Source organism: Scyliorhinus canicula, chromosome 3 (genome assembly GCF_902713615.1).
Source record: "Scyliorhinus canicula chromosome 3, sScyCan1.1, whole genome shotgun sequence".
NCBI classification, from domain to species: Eukaryota; Metazoa; Chordata; class Chondrichthyes; order Carcharhiniformes; family Scyliorhinidae; genus Scyliorhinus; species Scyliorhinus canicula.
This window is the reverse complement of record NC_052148.1, coordinates 157186134-157205587: the sequence shown is the minus strand read 5'-3', so window position 1 is coordinate 157205587 and position 19454 is coordinate 157186134. Positions and strand designations below refer to the sequence as shown.

Below are 19454 nucleotides of genomic sequence, written 5' to 3'. Positions count from 1 at the left end.
GAGCCGAGGTAAGGTGCTCTGATGGGGAGAGTTAATTGAACGGGATTGAAATAATCCCAGATTGAACAGAAAATGAGACTATAATGTGTTGAAATTGGAGTAAGACAAAATGAGGAATATTGGAAAGAAAATGCCTTCAATGGGAAATATTCAGTGCAGTACTAAGAAAGTGCTACACATGGATACACATGAGTCTTAATGAAGAAGGATTTGCATTTAGAGTCATAGAGGTCTACAGCGCAGAAAAGGCCCTTCTAAATATCACTTTTGCACCTATCAAAAGCAACCACGTAAATATCTTAATCCCATTTATGGGCCAAGTGCTGGAATCTCTGCCTCCACATCTCTGTCTCCACCATATTTTCAGGCAGAGCGTTCCAGACTCCCACCACCCTCCGGGTGAAAAATTTTCCTTGCATCCCTTCGAAATCTCCTGCCCCTTACCTTAAATCTATGCTCCATGGTCTTTGATCCCTTCGCCAGGGGGAAAGGTTTCTTCCTGTCTATCTATGCCCCATATACCTCTGTACACCTCAATCATGTTCATTTATATAAAGCACAAACAACAATGACCTGAACACTGATCCCTGTGGAATCCCAATGGACACCGACTTCCAGTCAGAAAAACTCCCATCGACCATCACGGCTACTCAGCCAATTCTGAATCCGATTTCCCAAACTTCCTTGGATCCCTTGGCCTCTTAGCTCGGCTATCAGTCTCCCATGTGGAACCTTACAATAAGCTTTGGTGAAGTTCAAGTAGACGACATCTAATGGATTGGCCTCATCTACACATCTGGTCACTGCTTCGAAAAATTCATTCAAGTTGGTCAGACGTGACCAGTGGGACCGGTTCTGAGGAGATGGGACCAGTAAAAACTGGACAGGTTATACCTGGGCAGGACTGATATCCTAGGGCGAATGTTTGCTAGTGTGGTTGGAGAGTGTTTAAACTAGTCTGGTGGAGGAATGGGAACTGAAGCAGGGTGACAAGGGAAAGAGAAATGAGGACATAGCCATTACAGAGACATGGTTACAAGGAGATCAAAATTGGGAACTTAACATTCAGGGATATTTGACCTTTCGAAAAGACAAGAGGGAAGAAAAAGTTCAAGGGATAGAACAGTTAATCAGAGAAGAAATGAGGACAGTTGTGAGAGACTATCTAGACTCGGGTGATGTAGAATCCATCTGGGTGGAGGTAAAAAAACAGTAAGTGAAAGAAGATATTGGTAGGAGTAATGTGTAGATCACCAGACAGTATCCACACTTTAGGAAAGTGTATAAATCAAATAATAGGAGCATGGAAAAAGAATAGTGCAATAAGTATGGGTGATTTTAATTTTCATGTTGATTGGGTTAATCAAGTTGCAACGGGTAGCTACAACAATGAACTCAGAGTACGTTAGGGATAATTTTCTAGAGCAATATGTCATGGAGCCAACCAGGGAACAGGCTATCTTGGATCTGATCATGGGTAATGAGGCAGGTTTAATAAATTACCTCGGGGTAAAAGATTCCGTAGGATGTAGTGATCGTAACAGTTTGAGTGTGTGAAATGTGGGTCGGAAACATCTGTGTTTAACTTTAAAAAAAGGGAATTACAATGAAATAAGGATAGAGTTAGCTGAAGTGGACTGGTCGGATAGATCAGCAGGAAAGACAGTAAACAAGCAGTGGCAGATATTTAAGGAGGTGATTCAAGACTCAGCAAAAATCTATTGCAATAAGGAGGAAAGATTCTACGGGAGGGATCAACCAACTGTGGCTAACCAAGGAAGGTATAAAGAATATTAAGTTGAAAGAAAAAGCATATAAGGATGCATAGTGATAGCCCTGAAGATTAGGATAAATTCAGAATTTAGCAAAGGAGAACTAAAAAGAGAGAAAATAAACTATGAAAACCAACTAGCGAGGAATATAAAAACTTCTTTAAATATGTAAAAAGGAACAGAGAGGTCAAAGTGAACAAAGGCCCCTTAGAAACTGAACCTGGGGAGATAGTCATGGGAAACAAGGAAAGGGCAGAGGAGTTAAACAGATACTTTAGATCAGTTTTTGCGGTGGAAGAAACTTTAAACATCCCATTGATACTAAAGAATAGGGGGAATTAATTAAATATAATTGCCATCACTAGAGAAGTAGTATTATACAAACTGATGGGCTAAAGGCAGATACATCCCCGACCCTGATGGCTTGTATCCTAGGATACTACCGAGATAGTGGAAGCATTGATTATAATTTTCCAAACATCGTTGGATTCTGGAGAAATACTGGAAGATTGGAAAACTGCCAATATTCAAAAGCTGCCTATTCAAAAAGGGAGGGAGGCAAAATTAGGTAATTTAGGCGACATCAAAGAGAGGAAAATGCAGTGGAACACGCTTTAGTGATTGGAATGCACTTAGTGCTTGGAAAGTACTTGCATTTCTTTGATGTGACCAATATTTACAACCATAGGGGTTTCACCACTTAGGCCTTTGATCCATGAAGGATATGAATGGATCAAAGCTGCAAATGCTTTGTGCCAGCTGTCAGTCAAGACCACTGTATGGCTTGCAGCTAATAGATCTATGGGAATCAAAGCAGACATAGCTGCTCTCCTTGGAGGAATGGGTACTTGGAGCTGTTAGGCAGGTATTACAGATGTAATGCTTCCACTGCCTCTGTCTGGGCTGCTCACTAGCTTCCCTACAGGGGCCCCTTTTCTAGGGGGGGCGAATCTATCGAATGGGTTCCTTGAGGAAGGGGGTTCCTGTGGGGGGGATCTCCCTATTTCTGGGGTCCCTGGGGAGATGGGGGTCTCCCTCATTCTGGGGTCCTGGGGGGGGGGGAATCTCCCCATTTCTGGGGTCCCTAGGAGGGATCTCCCTATGACAGGAGCCTCTGTGCATGGTCTCCCTATTACCGGGTCCCTGTGGGGGGTTCCTATTACCGGGGTCCATTGGGGGGGTCTTCCGATTACTGGGTATCCAGTGGGGGGGGAGGGGGTCTTCCTATTTCAGGGCTCCCATGGGTGGGGGTCTTCTTATTACAGGAGTCCCATGGGGCGGGGTCTTCTATTACTGGGTATCCCGTGGGGGGGGAGGTCTTCCTATTTCAGGGGCACCATGGGTGGGGATCTTATTACAGGAGTTCCATGGGGGTCTTCCTATTACAGGGTCACCATGGGGCGTATTCCTATTACAGGGGTCCCATGACGGGGGGGGTCCTCTTACAGGGGTCCCATGGGGGGTGGGTCTCCCTATCACAGGGGTACCATGGGGGGGTTCCTATTACAGGGGTCCCAGGGGCGGGGGGGGGGCATTTTCTTGTTACAGGGATCCCATGGGGAGCATTTTCCTCTTGCAGGGGCGGGGGGAGGGGGCTTCCTATTACAGGGGTTCCTGGGGAGGGTTCCCCCTATGGCAGGAGTTTCTGTGCAGGGTCTCCCTATTACAGTGGCCCCTGTGGGGGGGCGTCCCCCCTATGGTCAAAGGTGTGGGGTGGGTCTGGTAGAGGAGGTGTGGGTTGGCAGTGCATTCCTGGGTAGAGGTGGGTTGGTCTCGGATGAGCTCAGATGGTCTTTACCATCAGTTGGGTAGCACTGCTGTCTGACAGCACCAGGGACAGGGTTCGATTCTGACATCTGGCGACTGTCGTGTGGAGTTTGCACGTTCTCCCCCGTATGCCTGGGCTTCCTCCGGGTGCTCCAGTTTCCCCCCATAGTCCACAAATGTGTGGACTAGGTGGATTGTCACTTCTAAATTGCCCCTTAGTTTCAAAAGGTTAGGTGGGGTTACAGGTATAGGGCAGCAGATTGGGCCTATGATTCTTCCAGCGAAGCCCTTGCATGGTCCACGTCAGGGCAACGCTGGTAAAGACCACAAGTGATCTGTGCCCACGTGATTCCCAGCTGCGAGGACTGGAGCATCATGGGAGGCTAGAGCATAGGGCGCTGGGCCTGCTAAATAGATGCAAATAAGTCATTAAGACCAATTTGCATTTATTTACATCCCCTCACCAGCACGCATTGTGAACCTCGTTCATACTGTTCGGGCATAGTGTTCGGGTCAGCACCCAGCGCAGATCCTGATTTTTGAAAATACCCGATTCTCCTTCCCATCGGGGAACACATTCCGATCGAAGAACAACAAAGAACAAAGAAAAATTACAACACAAGAACAGGCCCTTCGGCCCTCCAAGCCTGCACCGATCCAGATCCTCTATCTAAAACTGTTGCCTATTTTCTAAGGATCTGTATCCCTCTGCTGCCTGCCCATTCATGAATCTGACTAGATACATCTTAAATTACACTATCGTGCCCGCCTCTATCACCTCCGCCAGCAATGCGTTCTGTGTAAAGAACTTTCCACGCATATCTCCCTTAAACGTTTCCCCTCTCACCTTGAACTCGTGACCCCTAGTAATTGAGTCCCCCACTCTGGGGGAAAAAGCTTCTTGCTATCCACCCTGTCTATACGTCTCATGATTTTGTAGACCTCAATGAGGTCCCCCCTCAACCTCCGTCTTTCTAATGAAAATAATCCTAATCTACTCAACCTCTCTTCATAGCTAGCGCCCTCCATACCAGGCAACATCCTGGTGAACCTCCTCTGCACCTTCTCCAAAGCATCCACATCCTTTTGGTAATGTGGCGACCAGAACTGTATGCAGTATTCCAAATATGGCCGAACCAAAGTCTTATACAGCTGTAACATGACTTGCCAACTCTTGTACTCAATACCCCTTCCGATGAAGGAATACCCCTTCCGATCGTTGGAGAATCCTGCCCATTATTTCATTGGAGGCAGTTCAGGGATGGTTCACTCGGATGATCCCGGAGGGATTGTCTTATGAGCAAAGGTTAAATATGTTAAAAGAATGAGAGGTGATCTAATTGCTACAGATAGGATTCTTGAGGGGTTTGGCAGGGTAAATGCTGAAAGGATGTTTCCCCTCCTGGGAGAGTTTAGGACCAGAGGCCATGGTCTCAGAATAAAGGGGTAGCAATTTAAGACTGGGATGAGGAAAAAATTATTCTGAGGGTTGTGTGTCTTTGGAACTCCTTGCCACATAGAGCTGTGGGGCAGAGTCCTTGTGTATACTTAAGGCTGAGATAGATAGATTCTTGATCAGTAAAGGAATCAAGGGTTAGGGGAAAGGGCAGGGTGGTGGACATAAGGACGGTCGGATCAGCCATGATCCTATTGAAGGTGGAGCAGGCTTGAGGAGCCGAGCAGCCTGCTCCTGTTCATATTTCTTATGGTCTTACGGACCTCCCTTAACAAAACCATGCTGACTGTTATTGATTAATCCATACCTCTCCAAATGCAGGTTTATTCTGTCTCTCAATTGTTTCCAATAGTTACCCTACTATTGAGGTAAGACTGACTGGTCTGTGGTTTCCTGGTTTATCCCTTCTGCCCTTCTTAAATAGTGGTACCACACTGACTATCCTCCAGTCCTCTGGCACCTCTCCTGTGGCCAGAGGAATTGGAAATCATTTCCAGTGCCCCTGCTATTTCCTCCCTTGCCTCACTCAAAAGCCTGGGATAAATTTCATCTGGTCCTGGAGATTCATCTATTTTTAAGCTTGCAAGACCACTCGGAACCTCCTCTCTGTCTATGTTAATCTCTAATTTTATCACAGTCTTTCACCCTGATTTGTAGACCTACATCGAGTAGGTGGAGAGTTAATTGGCCTCTGTTTTCTCTGGATGTTCTTTTTGGCTAGCTGAGCTTTTAATTTCTCCTCCTCTGTTCCATTGCCCCTGCGTCCAGTCCAGTTTGCAGAGGTCATGGCTGGCAGTGACTGACTCCCAGCATCTGTGCCGATCTCCACTATTTATCTCGTTTTCAGGTGTTCATGTAGCAGAGGTACAGATGTCCAGCAGGTTGTGACCAAGTGGCCAGTTCATTGCTGAAAATCTTTGGGTATACAGCTGCCATCCATCTGAGCCAGTGAAATGTCATAGACTTAGTGATGAGTGCGTACCAATGGAAGTAATATCCGACATAACCTCTGAGATGGTAACCTTGTCCTGCCAAGAGAGTTTTATGTTCTTTCGTAGGTTGTGGGTATTGCTGGCTAGGCCAGCATTTCTATTGCCCATCCGTAACTGCTCTTGAGAAAGTGGTGGTCTGCTACTGCCTTGAACCACTGTTGGTCCAGCGACAGTGAAGGAGCAACAATATCATTCCAAATCATTCCAAATGGAGGGGACTTGCAGGTGATGGTGTTCTCATGCATCTGCTGCTCTTGTCCTTCTCGGTGGTAGAGATTGTGTGGAAGGTGCTGTCAAGGAGTGTTGGTGAGTTCCTACAGAGAATTCTGTAGATGGTACACACTGCTGCCACTGAGTACTGGTGGTGGAGGGAGTGGATGTTGAAGTTGATGCGTGAGGTGCCAATCAAGCAGACTGCTTTGTCCTGTGTTGTGTTGAGTTTCTTGAATGTTGTTGCTTTGTTTGACTGAAGGTGCTAGGATTTTCCTCCAGTATGCAGATTGAGTTGATTGTAAAATTGATACATTTGGTACAACCAATTGAAATAGTGTAAATTTGCATGGCCTTAATTTAGTTCCTGGATTAAATTTCTGGGTGCTATGACTCCAAATTTCAGAATTCCTAGATTAGCACTTGTTTACAAATTTTAAGGGAAACCTTTAATGCAGGGATTGGGGTGTGGTTTTCTAGTGGCATTGTGAATACAGAGAGCTATCAACATCCTTCATTCATGATGTCACTATATAGAGAAGGGTGGAAGGATGTTTATTATCTGCAAACAGTTGTTTGAAAGCAGTGGACATGAGGGATTGTGGAGGCATCATTGATTGTTTCGTGTACACACGAATGTAGTAGGGAAGTAGATTTTTTTTTAAATGCACGGCAGTATGATCTATTGAATTGCAGTGTGTGAGCTAATCCAAACATATGTTGCCTTGTCTTTACACCAAGTCTGCAATAAAACTGATTTTCTTTTGTATCATCTAGATAAAAACCCTGCAGTCAACATTTATGAATTCCTCATCAGTTTCCACCCCCTTGGGCTCACGTAATTGGTCAAGGTTCAAAGCAGCTCATTCAATTCATAAAAGAAAGAAAGGTAACTGCTTGAGTTTGGTTATGCTATAAAGTATTCAAATTTTGTAATAACAGTGCATTAAAAACAAACCAGGTTAAATATTTTATTTATAATATAGCCAAGTAGGCTATGTGTGACCTGTGACGACCTCACCTGGAATTTTAAACAGCCCCTGTATTCCTTGTTGCTGTTCTCCTATGATTTACCTTAATTTGGTGGAACTATGGACTGTTATTTGGAGGTGGAGCCTCCAAACGAGTGATATGAGTTCTATTTTAATAAAGCCTTTGGTGTATGTGGATATGGAACAGTTGTACCTCCCAACAGTGTTGTATTATGAAATGTTGAGCTGAGGCTTTTTCTTATATTTTTCTCCAATGTTGAAATATCATTTTAACTCAATGAAATGAATTTAATTCACAAGCATTCCCAAAATTTCTGTGAAAAAAGCCTGCATTTATTTTAACTCCACATCCATGTGTCAGCTGATTGTTCACTGTAGCAACACTTTTAGTTTGGCTGCAGTGTTTTTCAACTCTTGCACTGAAATTGTAGTGCTGACCATTACTTTATACGGAACTGAGATCAAATGCCCAATCAAGGTTTAAGACTTGCATTGGAAGATAAAGTAAACTTTGCCATGAAGCACCAGTGCATGTAATGTTAATTTGCAAATTTGTCTCTTTCTTTCCAGTTGTCATTACGCCTTTCAAATCTGATTGCAGCATGCCAGATAAAGATACCCTCGAAACATCATACCTTTTAAGAAAAGAAAGTTGTAATGATCAAAGCCTGAAGAAGTTGGTTTCAATGGCAAATTTATCTCCAACTCCAACTAGCAGTAGAATAAGAAGTTTAAGAGGTTCCTTTGCGGTAGGTATATTGGCGTGAAATTATATCTAGTTGGATAATTTTGCAACAAGTTAAAACCTGGCATAAACATTTCATTTAATCATATTTTTCAACTTGCTAGCGTTGCAATGAAACTGATTATTTTGTCCACTCAAGTGAGCTATAAATCACTTGTGCAGTCATAATGACCTAGCTATTTTAGTTTTATATTCCAACATTTTAAGAAGAACAGACTTTAATGTTTATGAAAGACAAAGAATGTTCTGGAGCAGTAAAATGGTGTAAAGTATCCAAGATGAGTGCATTCTTTTTAACTGCTTAACAGTGGAGAAAAACACAAGTTAATTAAGAAAAATGTTCTCTTTTGGATCTGACCTGTTTATCATTATTGACAATATAATTGATCTATTTTTCAGATGTTTAGATAATAAGTAATTGTTGGAACAGGATTCAGACATGCCAGAGGTTTTTTGGAATAGGGAAAAGAGAGTAACAGATTGAATAAGTTGATCATGTTGACCAAAATAATGTTATCTATAGATAATTCTATGGTCAGCATGGTAGCACAGTGGTTAGCACAGTTGCTTCACAGCTCCAGGGTCCCAGGTTTGATCCCCGGCATGGGTCACTGCAGTCTGCACTTTTTCCCAGTGTCTGCGTGGGTTTCCTCTGGGTACTCCGGTGTCTTTCCACAGTCCAAAGATGAGCAGGTTAGATGGATTGGCCATGATAAATTGCCCTTAGTGTCTGAAAAGGCTAGGTGGGGGTACTGGGTTTCGGGGATGGGCTGGAGGTGTGAGTTTGGGTAGGGTGATCTTTCCAGGAGCTGGTGCAGACTCGATGGGCTGAGTGACCTTCTTCTGCACTGTAAATTCTATTGATTCTATGAATTTTGCTTGCACCACAATAGTTCAATGCCTGAAGTAGAAATTAGTTTTTTTTGCAAAATGATGGGGGGGGGGAGGGGGGGGGGGGGGGGGGATCTGGCAAGGTGGGATGGTCTTCCTCTGTCGCTGTCAGGTCGGGTACAGGCAATTAAAATGAATGTGTTGCCGCATTTTTCAAGGAGGTCGAAAAGATGATTACCTCGTTTATATGGGTGGGGGGGGGGGGGGGGGTGGAGGAAGATGGCTAGGATTAAGAACGTGTTGTTGCAGAGAGGATGTTAGGGGGGTTGGGTCTTCCACATTTACTATATTATTACTGGGCGACAAATGCGGAGAAGGTGAGGAGCTGGGTTAGAGAGGGGGGACTCCTAGCGGGTTAGAATGGAGGAGAGTCTGGGCAGCACGGTGGCGCAGTGAGTTAGCCCTGCAGCCTCACAGCGCCGAGGTCCCAGGTTCGATCCCGGCTCTGGGTCACTGTCTGTGTGGAGTTTGCACATTCTCCCCATGTTTGCGTGGGTTTCGCCCCACAACCCAAAGATGTGCAAGCTAGGTGGATTGGCCACACTAAATTGCCACTTAATTGTAAAAAATTAATTGGGTTAAATTTTTTTTTTGAAGAATGGAGGAGAGTCTGTGTAGGGGGTCGGGGCTGAGGGCGTGGCAACAGTGCCACTCTCGATGGCTCTGGGGAAATACTCAGGGAGTCGGTAGTAGTAGCGACGTTGAAAATCTGGAGGCAGTTGCCCCAGCACCTTAGGCTGGGGGCGAGGTCAAGGGAAATGCCGATTTGGGGGAATCACAGATTTGAGCCAGGGAAGTGGGATAGAAGTTTTCGGAGAAGGGAGCCGGGGCATTAAAGGATTTTTTTAGGGGGGGGGGGGGGCGCTTTGCGGAATTGAAGGAGCTGGGAGCGAAATATGCTTTGGGGCAGGGGGAGATGTTTGAGTATATGCAGGTCTGAGATTATACTAAGAAGGAGATACAGAGCTTTCCGGTGGCACCGGCCTCCGCACTATTGGAAGAGGTGCTGACAGCAGGGGGAATGGAGAACGGGGTGGTGTCGGTGATTTATGGGTCGATTCTGGGAGAAGAGAAGGAACCACTTTAGGGGATTAAGGCAAAGTGGGAAGAAGAGTTGGGAGAGGGCATGGAGGAGGTGTTGTGGTGTGAGGTGCTCCGTAGGGTAAATGCCTCAACATCGTGTGCAAGGTTGGGGCTGATGCAGCTGAAGGTGGTATATAGGTCACAAAAGCAAGGGTGAGACGAATCTTTGAGGAGATAAAGGATGTCTGTGAACATTATGGGGGGTGGGGGTGTGCGCAAACCACGTTCATATGTTTTGGTCCAAAGTTGGAGGGGTATTGGATTGAGGTATTCAGGGCAATTCCGAAGGTGAGGCTTGATATTCTGGGTATCTGATTGGCCGGGGTTGGAGGTGGATGTGGAGGCAGATGTTTGGGTTTTGGGGGATGGGGGTTTGACTGTATATGTATGTTGTTGGTGGCTATGCAGGGGTGGATGGTGGATTCCTGAATCCTTTTCTTTGATGTTTGTATTTAAAATGTTGATGGTTGTTTGGGGGTTGGCGGGAGGGAGGAATTGTTGGTCAGGGGATTGACCTTGTATTCTTACCATTGATTGTTGGTGGGTGTAAATTTGGATGAAAATGTGAAAAAGGAGAATAAAAACATTTTAAAAAAATAAATAAATATGGTCCTGAGCATTTTTGATGATTCACATTAAATTATTTAATATTTTCTTTCAGTTCTATTAGTACTTGTAAAGTTCCAAATTGAATGTGTTTATAGTTTCAGAGCATTAGGACATGTAATTAATCATACATGTGTAACAAGTATGTAAACAGTTTATTTATTATTATTATACTAATTATTTCTTTCTTTAATTATCTTTCAGAAAAAATTGTCATCAATCCTGCAACCAGTGTTCCCTGTACCTTCAGATGAAGATAAAGTGTACAATGAATGTGGTCAGAATGGTCCCATTTCCTTTAAAGAATGTATCCCATTAGCCAGACTCAAAAAGTGTGTGAAAATTGGAGAAGGAGTCTTTGGGGAAGTATTTCAGACGACAAATGATGATGGACAATATGTGGTCTTCAAGGTAATTCGCCGAGAGATAATATTGTAGAGAATTTGAACTTGCATTTTGCAACACAAGAAAGACCATTTGGCCTATTAGACTTGTACTGGTTCATTTAGTCCTATTCTCTTGCCCTTTCATAAAATCCTTTTACATTTCCCTTTTCCAAATATTTTTAAAATGTAATATTTTTTTATTCATTTATGGGATGTGGGCGTCGTTGGTTTAACCAGCATTTATTGCCCATCCCTAGTTGCCCTTCAGAAGGTGGTGGTGAGCTGCTGCCTTAACCTCTGCAGTCCTTGAGGTGTAGGTACACCCACTGTGCTGTTAGGGAGGGGGTTCTAGGACTTTGTTCCAGCGACAATGAAGGAACAACGATATATTTCCAAGTCAGGGTGGTGAGTGATTTGGAGGGGAACCTCCAGATGGTGGGATTCCCAGCTATCTGCTGCTCTTGTCCTACTGGATGGTAGTGGTCGTGGGAGATGTTGTCTAAAGAACCTTGTTGAGTTACTGCAGTGCATCTTGTAGATGGAACACACGGCTGCCACTGTTGGCGGTGGTGGAGCGTTTGTTTGAATGTTTGTGGAAAGAGGAGCAATTAAGCGGGTTGCTTTGTCCTGGATGGTGTCGAGCTTCTTGCATGTTGTTGGAGCTGCACTCATCCAGCCAAGTGGAGAGTATTCCATTACATTCCTGACTTGTGCCTTGTAGATGGGGAACAGGCTTTGGGGGGTCGGGAGGTGAGTTACTTATCGTAGGATTCCGGCCTTTGATCTGCCCTGGTAACCACAGTATTAATATGGTTTGTCCAGTTCAGTTTCTAATCAATGGTAACCCCCAGGATGTTGATTGTGGGGGATTCAGCAATGGTATTGCCATTGAATGTCAAGGGGCAATGATTAGATCCTCTCTTGTCAGAGATGGTCATTGCCTGGCACTTGTGGCGTGAATGTAGCTTGTCACTTGTCAGCCCAAAGCTGGATATTGTCCAGGTCTTGCTGCATTTAGACATGGACTGCTTCTTTATCTGAGGAGTCGTGAATGGTGCTGAACATTGTGCAAACATCCCCACTTCTGACCTTATGAGGAAGGGAGATTATTGATGAAGCAGCTGAAGATGGTTGGGCCTCGGACATTATCCTGAGGAACGACTGCAGTGATGTCCTGGAGCTGAGATAATTGACCTCCAACCATCACAACCACCTTCCTTTGTGCCAGGTATGACTCCAACCAGCAGAGATTCCTATTGAATGAAATGAAAAAAATAAAATGAAAAACGCTTATTGTCACGAGTAGGCTTCAATGAAGTTACTGTGAAAAGCCCCTAGTTGCCACATTCCGGCACCTGTCTGGGAGGCTGGTACGGGAATCGAACCGTGCTGCTGGCCTGCTTGGTCTGCTTTAAAAGCCAGCGATTTAGCTCAGTGAGCTAAACCAGCCCCTCCAGTATAGCTAGTGCTCCTTGATGCCATACTCGGTCAAATGCTGCCTTGATGTCAAAGGCAGTCGCTCTCAACTTGCCTCTGGCATTCAACTCTTTTGTCCATGTTTGAGTCAAGGCTGAGGTTAGGAGCTGAGTGACCCTGGCAGAACTGAACGTAGATGGGTCGGGCGGTAATTGACTGTGTTGCATTTGTCCTGTTTCTTGTGTACAGGACACACCTGGGCAATTTTCCACATTTTCAGGTAGATACTAGTGTTGTAGTTCTACTGGAATAGCTTGGCGAGGGGTGCGGCAAGTTCTGGAGAATAATTCTTCAGTACTTTTGCCAGAATATTGTCATGGCCAGAGAGTGGCCGTATACCTATCTGTTAAGGTCAAAATGGCATTACTAACAACTTTTCATTTTAAAAAAAATTTTAGAGTACCTAATTTATTTTTTCCAATTTAAGGGGCACTTGATCGTGGCCAATCCACCTATCCTGCACATCTTTGGCTTGTGGGGGTGAAACCTATGCAAACACGGGGAGAATATGCAAACTCCAGACGGACAGTGACCCAGAGCCGGGATTGAACTTGGAACCTCGGTGCCGTGAGGCAGCAGTGCTAACCACTGCACCACCGTGCTGTCCTGCTGAAACTTTTCATGCTGACCGACATCTCTGCTTGTTTAACCTGCCCGCAGTTTATATAGCAATAACCTACCCAAAGAAAAAAGCTCAGCACTGCCTGAATCAAAAGCGGGAGCACTGAAAATACAGTTAAAGACCTGGCTAAGGAATTAGAGGGGACCTGTGGTGCAGCAACAATTTTTAGAATGGCGGAGGGGGAAGAGTTCCCATTGTTGGGTAAGACTCGGGTGGAGCAGTTGATAGCTTTTTCAAGGAGGAATTTCGCCAGCAATGGAAGGAGATGCACAATGACTGGCTGAAGGCGATTGAGGGGGCACCTCTGTGGATTGGGTGGAAAAATGGCTCACGGTGCAAGAGGCGACTATATGTGAGGTGGAGAATGCGCTGCCTGCCAGAGCGATCGGATTGTGTCCTTGGAGGCGGAGGTGGGAATCCTGGGGGATCTATGCAAGTTGCTGCAGATGAAGATGGAGGAGCAGGAGAACAGGTCCAGGCGGCAGAACTTGAAAATTGTGGGTCTGCCAAAGGAAGGAACGAGCGCCACAAAGTACGTGTCGAGGATGCTGGCCGGGCCGGTGGAGAAGAAGGTATTTGACAAGGTAGATCGGACCCTCAGGTCCTTGAGACAGAAGCCGAGAGCGGGGGAGCCAGCGTGGTGATTGTGCAGTTGCACAAGTTTGTGGAGAAGGAGAAGATTCTGAAGTGGGCCAGGGCGAAGCAAGGCAGCGAATAGGAGGGGAATCGTATCTGGATATATCAGAACATTGTTGCAGAGCTGGCGAAGAGACGTGCGGTATTCAACGGGGCCAAGGCTGTGTTGTGTCAACGGAAGGTTTGTTTTGGGGTGCTGTACCCGGCAAGACTTTGGGTCACATTCAAAGACCGGGAGTACTCCTTTGTGATGCCAGTACCCCTTGGCTGGGGGATTTGTACAACTTTTCCGATTGGAGAAGATTAAGTTTGCATTGAGGGGGTCAGCGGAGGGTTTCGGGTTGGGTGGGGGTTGGTTATAACGTTACTTGAGGAATTGTTTGTCGCGGGGTGGGGGGGATAAAAAGGGGGAAAATTGTACAAACTGTGGACTGTGATTGTATGGAGTGTGTATTTTATATTTTGCTGCTGTTACATGTGTTAAGAATTATTAATGAACAGTGTAATCAATAGGAAGGCCAGAAAGGATCATCTGGGACTTCACCAGTCACCACTTTTCCCAAGCCAGTTTCATTTCTGTCAGCTAACCTGATCATTTGGGGAGCCTCAATCTTCTTTAAAAGCTTAATGTACACTTTCTCATATTCTGAAAGTAAATGTGTATCCTCCACCCATTCTTAACTAATTTAGGAATCTCCTTCTGAATTCATTATATAATGCTGCCAAGCATTTTATCTGCTACAAATAATTTCTCACTTTATCTTTTGCCATGTATTCCCTTTGACTCTAGTCTTTAATATCATAGAATCATAGAATTTACAGTGCACAAGGAAGCCATTTGCCCCATCGAATCTGCATCGGCTCCTGGAAAGAGCACCCTACCCAAAGTCCACACCTCCACCCTATCCCCATAACCCAGCAACCCCACCCAATACTAAGGGCAACTTTGGGCACTAAGGGCAATTTAGCATGGCCAATCCACCTAACCTGCACATCTTTGGACTGTGGGAGGAAACCGGAGCTCCAGGAGGAAACCCATGCACACACTGGGAGAATATACAGACGCCGCACAGACAGTGACCCAGGAATCGAACCTGGGACCCTGGAGCTGTGAAGCAATTGTGCTAACCACAATGCTATCGTGCTGCCCAAAATGCAAATATAATGCAAGATTTAACGGTTAAATATTCTCTTTTTCTTCTAGGATCCCAATCAGTTTTAACATACTACTGAATACTACATTGAGAATTAATTTAAGGGGTTGTTTCCTGACTGTGCTCCTGAGGAAGAACTTTGTTGATTGGGAGCTTACGTTGAAGATTTGGCATTTGCACCTGAATTTCTGAAATGCCTTCCAGACAAATGAAGTTTCCTTCTGTATGGATGACGTTTAAAATAATCTGTTTACTGTTGCACACTATTTGTTGCAATAAGTAGAAGGCACTGATTGCCTCTCAAATTCTGTGGGCCTTTTCCCTGCCTAGTTTGGTCACCTTTGGGTACTGACTGCCTCCTATAATTACTGTATCATAATATCTTGTAGCCTCTCTTACTAGGCTAACCTAGCTCTGTACCTAGTTGTTAGCTTGAACCTGTGCTCAATGTCAATCATTAATTATTATTTGCTTCAGTTAGGTCTCCTGCAACTATTCGATCCATCTTCTTGATGCCTTTTGTAACCAATTGCATTCCTCCATCTATTTTTACATGTTTGTACATCCTGCATGGTATCTATGGAATGCTCATCTACTCTCAGATCATTTTATTTGAAAGCAAACTCATCACTTGAATTAGAAGGTTAAGGCTTCAATCCACATTCAAGCTGGATTTAAGCACACCACCTGAACTGTTGCTTCAATGGAATGCTGAAAGAGTGCTGCATTGTAGAAGCTGCCTTCCGTTAATTGAGACATTAAACTGATCTGCCTTTTTTGATGACTTGGGTTGTTGTTTGAGATATCATAATTTAATTAGAAGAAGAGAATTCTTGCAAAGCCCCAGCCAACCAGCGGGATTGAAAATTTTAGACCAGGATGTAGCAGTAGTAATGACAGCTTAACTATTAATATTTGCCATCATTACTCTTCTAAAGTCTGGCAGCAACTTTGGGGGTCTGCACATCCATTGTTAAACTCTGAAAACCACTAACTGCTGTAAGTGGTTCAGCGATTCTCTGTGTTGAAGTTCCCACTGACTGCAATCAATTAGAAATCATTGAATTGACAAAAACTTGTGCTTGTATGCTAACAGTCTTACTGTAAAAGCCCTTCTTAAATGAAGGCTTTTAACTTTGTGCTAATTGTATAATTGCTTCTGTTCAATCTGATACTGAAAAACAAATTTTTTATTTGTACAATGTCAAATGCCTCATTTTTGATAATTCCATGTCTTTTTTAAAAAGTTTTTAAGGGGGATACTTTATCCGCTTGCACTACTTGGTGAAACTAAATGCTTGGAGATGTTCTTGACTTGGCACCAGCTTCAAACTAATGTTAGGAAAGGGGAGGCCCATGCTGTAGAGATTGCTAGATCTTTGGTGGCTGCTTTTGTTTGAACACAGTGGCAAGCATTGTTGATTCCCCCTTGACAGCAAAATCTGGGACATGGTGAACTGCTTATTCATTTGATTGACATTTGAGAGACAATACCTTGTGTGAAGTGGCTGTTTTATTTGCTTATACAATTAGAACTGCATTTGAAGACAATGTGCAAGCACATGGAAACATGTAATGCCAATAATGCCCATATTCTAACTGCATATTTCTGTCGGAGGGAAGAAATGCTCAGAGTCCGTCTGCAACCGCGTGGTGTTGGCAAAACTTCGCTTATTTGAAAAAATGACTGTGCACACAGGAGAAACAGGAGCTGCTGCTGTTCCCAGCTCGCACAAACCAGTTCTGAAACTTACAAGGATATTCATGCATATATTTCAAGTTCGTTCATAATTACAGATAAGCTTTGACATCATCGATTCATTTCATACAATACGATCTGATCAGTAGAGATGTCTTGATGAGGTTTTAATGGGTTTGTGTTCCCTGCTCTGGGTAGAACAATGGGTCCCTTGCAGACCAACTGGGGCCATAGTCTCCTGACGCGAGTTCCCCATTATTATTATAAGATCTTGTAAGATGATTACATTATCCTGAGTGCAGGGATAAGGTTTCTGGCTGGTTCGACAATTTAACCCTTTGCCTACCTGTTTCCCACTCCCCATGCTCTGCGTTTAACCTATGACCGCTTTTATTAATATATATATTTTTCCGTTAACATTTCTAATTGCAAAGTTATATTCCATTATGCTCTGTTTAATGTATTTGTAACAAAGCATTTGTTTGTCTGGAACACCTTCACCAGCTTAATCTTTTAAGCTATGTTGTTATTTCCACTTAACACTGGCTGGAATTCTTTGGTTGTTGGGATTCTCTTTCCCGCCAGCAGCGCACAGCCGCCTGAGGGTTTAAAGGCAGCACGAGTGCTTCAATGGAAAATCACATTGACAAGCAAAGGGAGTAGAGAATCCACTGCCAGCGAAGGCACGCAGCCGTGAAACATGCGGCTGGGGACCACCGAATCCATCCTACTATCTCCAGATCAGCTGCAATTATTACCACATTCTCCAACATGCTACCTAAAGTTAGTTTTAATGTACCCCAATTACAATCAACAGCTTTAGAGGAATAATTCTTCCCCCCCCCCCATGACTCAATACAGTCTTCTTTAATTAGCACTCATTGAGGAAAACCCAGTCACTGGGTCCAGGCTGCAGGCAGTTGGCACAAAAAAAATCAATAATTTTCCACTTGTCTTTGACTGTAATCCAAGCACAAATCTTTTGGGATGCAGTAGATTAGTAGAGAACATAGAACAGTACAGCACAGAACAGGCCCTTCGGCCCTCGATGTTGTGCCGAGCATTGTCCAAAACCAAGATTAAGCTATTCCACTGCCTGTCATTCTGGTGTGCTCCATGTGTCTATCCAATAACCACTTGAAAGTTCCTACAGTGTCCGACTCCACTATCACAGCAGGCAGTCCATTCCACGCCCTAACCACTCTTGAGTAAAGAACCTACCTCGGACACCCCTCCTATATCTCCCACTCTGAATCTTATAGTTATGCCCCCTTGTAACAGCTACATCCACCCGAGGAAATAGTCTCTGAACGTCCACTCTATCTCTGCCCCTCATTATCTTATAAACCTCTATTAAGTCGCCTCTCATCCTGCTCCGCTCCAAAGAGAAAAGCCCTAGCTCCCTCAACCTTTCCTCATAAGACACATCCTGCAAACCAGGCAGTATCCTGGTAAATCTCCTTTGCACCCTTTCCAATGCTTCCACATCCTTCCTATAATGAGGTGACACAATATTCCAAATGTGGTCTCACCAGGGTCATGTATAGTTGCAGCATAACCCCGCGGTTCTTAAACTTAAGCCCCCTGTTAATAAATGCTAATGCACTATAAGCCTTCTTCACGGCTCTATCCACTTGAGTGGCAACCTTCAGAGATCTGTGGACATGAACCCCAAGATCTCTCTGTTCCTCCACATTCCTCCGAACCCTGCCGTTGACCCTGTAATCTGCATTCAAATTTTTTTGACCAAATGAATTACCTCGCATTTATCAGAGTTAAACTCCATCTGGCATTTTTCGGCCCAGCTCTGCATCCTATCAATGTCTCTGCAGCCTACAACAGCCCTCCACTACTCCACCAATGTTGGTGTCATCAGCAAATATACTGACCCACCCTTCAGCTCCCTCCTCCAAGTCATTGATAAAAATCACAAGTAGCAGAGGACCCAGCACTGATCCCTGTGGTACACCGCTGGTAACTGGTCTCCAGTCTGAAAATTTTCCATCCACCACCACCCTCTGTCTTCTATGTGATAACCAGTTACTTATCCAATTGGCCAAATTTCCCTCTATCCCACACCTCCTTACTTTCTTCATGAGCCGGCCATGGGGAACCTTATCAAACGCCTTGCCAAGGTTTAAGAACCAGCTCTTGGTTAGTCAAGAGGAAGCAAAAATACGTAATTTTATGTCAAAAACGAGTACTGCAATAATCTAGCCAACTTTTACCTGAGGAGATAATTGTATTAAGTGGAAGATTTGGGTGGCCAGTGATTAGCACTGCTACCTCACATCGCCAGGGATCTGGATTTGATTCCGACCTTGGGTGACTGTGTGGAGTTTACATGTTCTCCCAATGTCTGCATGGGTTTCATCCGGGTCTTGGGTTTCCTCCCACAGTCTAAAGGTGTGTAAATTTGGTGGATTGGCCATGATCAAATGCATGGGGTTCTTGGGATAGGTGCAGAGTTGATGGGCTGAATGACCCCCTTCTGCACTATGCACTGGCATTTGAGTGATGGATTGTTTTGAATTCTGCATTTTTAATTGAGTGATCAAACCTTAATAAGTGTACATGTCTGTCACTTCCCATATGCTGCCATCTATCACATGCTAAAGTAGCAACAGATCCCAGAAAGATTCTATAGCAGATTCACTTGTTATCCAAGAGCTGCAAGTTGTGTTTTCTTGCACTTGTATCCCAAATAATTCAACTGTGATTGACTTGCAGATAATCCCTATAGAAGGAGAGAAACCTGTGAATGATGAACCACAGAAAAAATTTGAAGAGATCCTTCCCGAAATAATAATTTCAAAGTATGTATTTATATTTTCAAATTGGTCTTTAAAAACATTCAAGCTTGTTTTTTAAAAAAAATGATGAAAAACATTACTGGATGATTAAATGCTTTTCAGTGCCCTTAAATATATTGCAGGAGAGATGCAGAGTAAAGTTCCCACTACTTTA

The 19454-nt window shown here is 44.2% G+C and overlaps 1 protein-coding gene across 1 annotated transcript in view; it reads left to right on the top strand.

Moving 5' to 3' along the window:
• Positions 1–19454, top strand: part of haspin (histone H3 associated protein kinase) — a 79572-nt gene that overhangs the window by 24865 nt on the left and 35253 nt on the right. Inside the window, exons 5-8 of the mRNA XM_038791549.1 lie at positions 6975–7086; positions 7760–7938; positions 10719–10925; positions 19218–19303. Coding sequence (XP_038647477.1) covers positions 6975–7086; positions 7760–7938; positions 10719–10925; positions 19218–19303 — 584 coding nt within the window. The remainder of the gene's footprint in view (positions 1–6974; positions 7087–7759; positions 7939–10718; positions 10926–19217; positions 19304–19454) is intronic.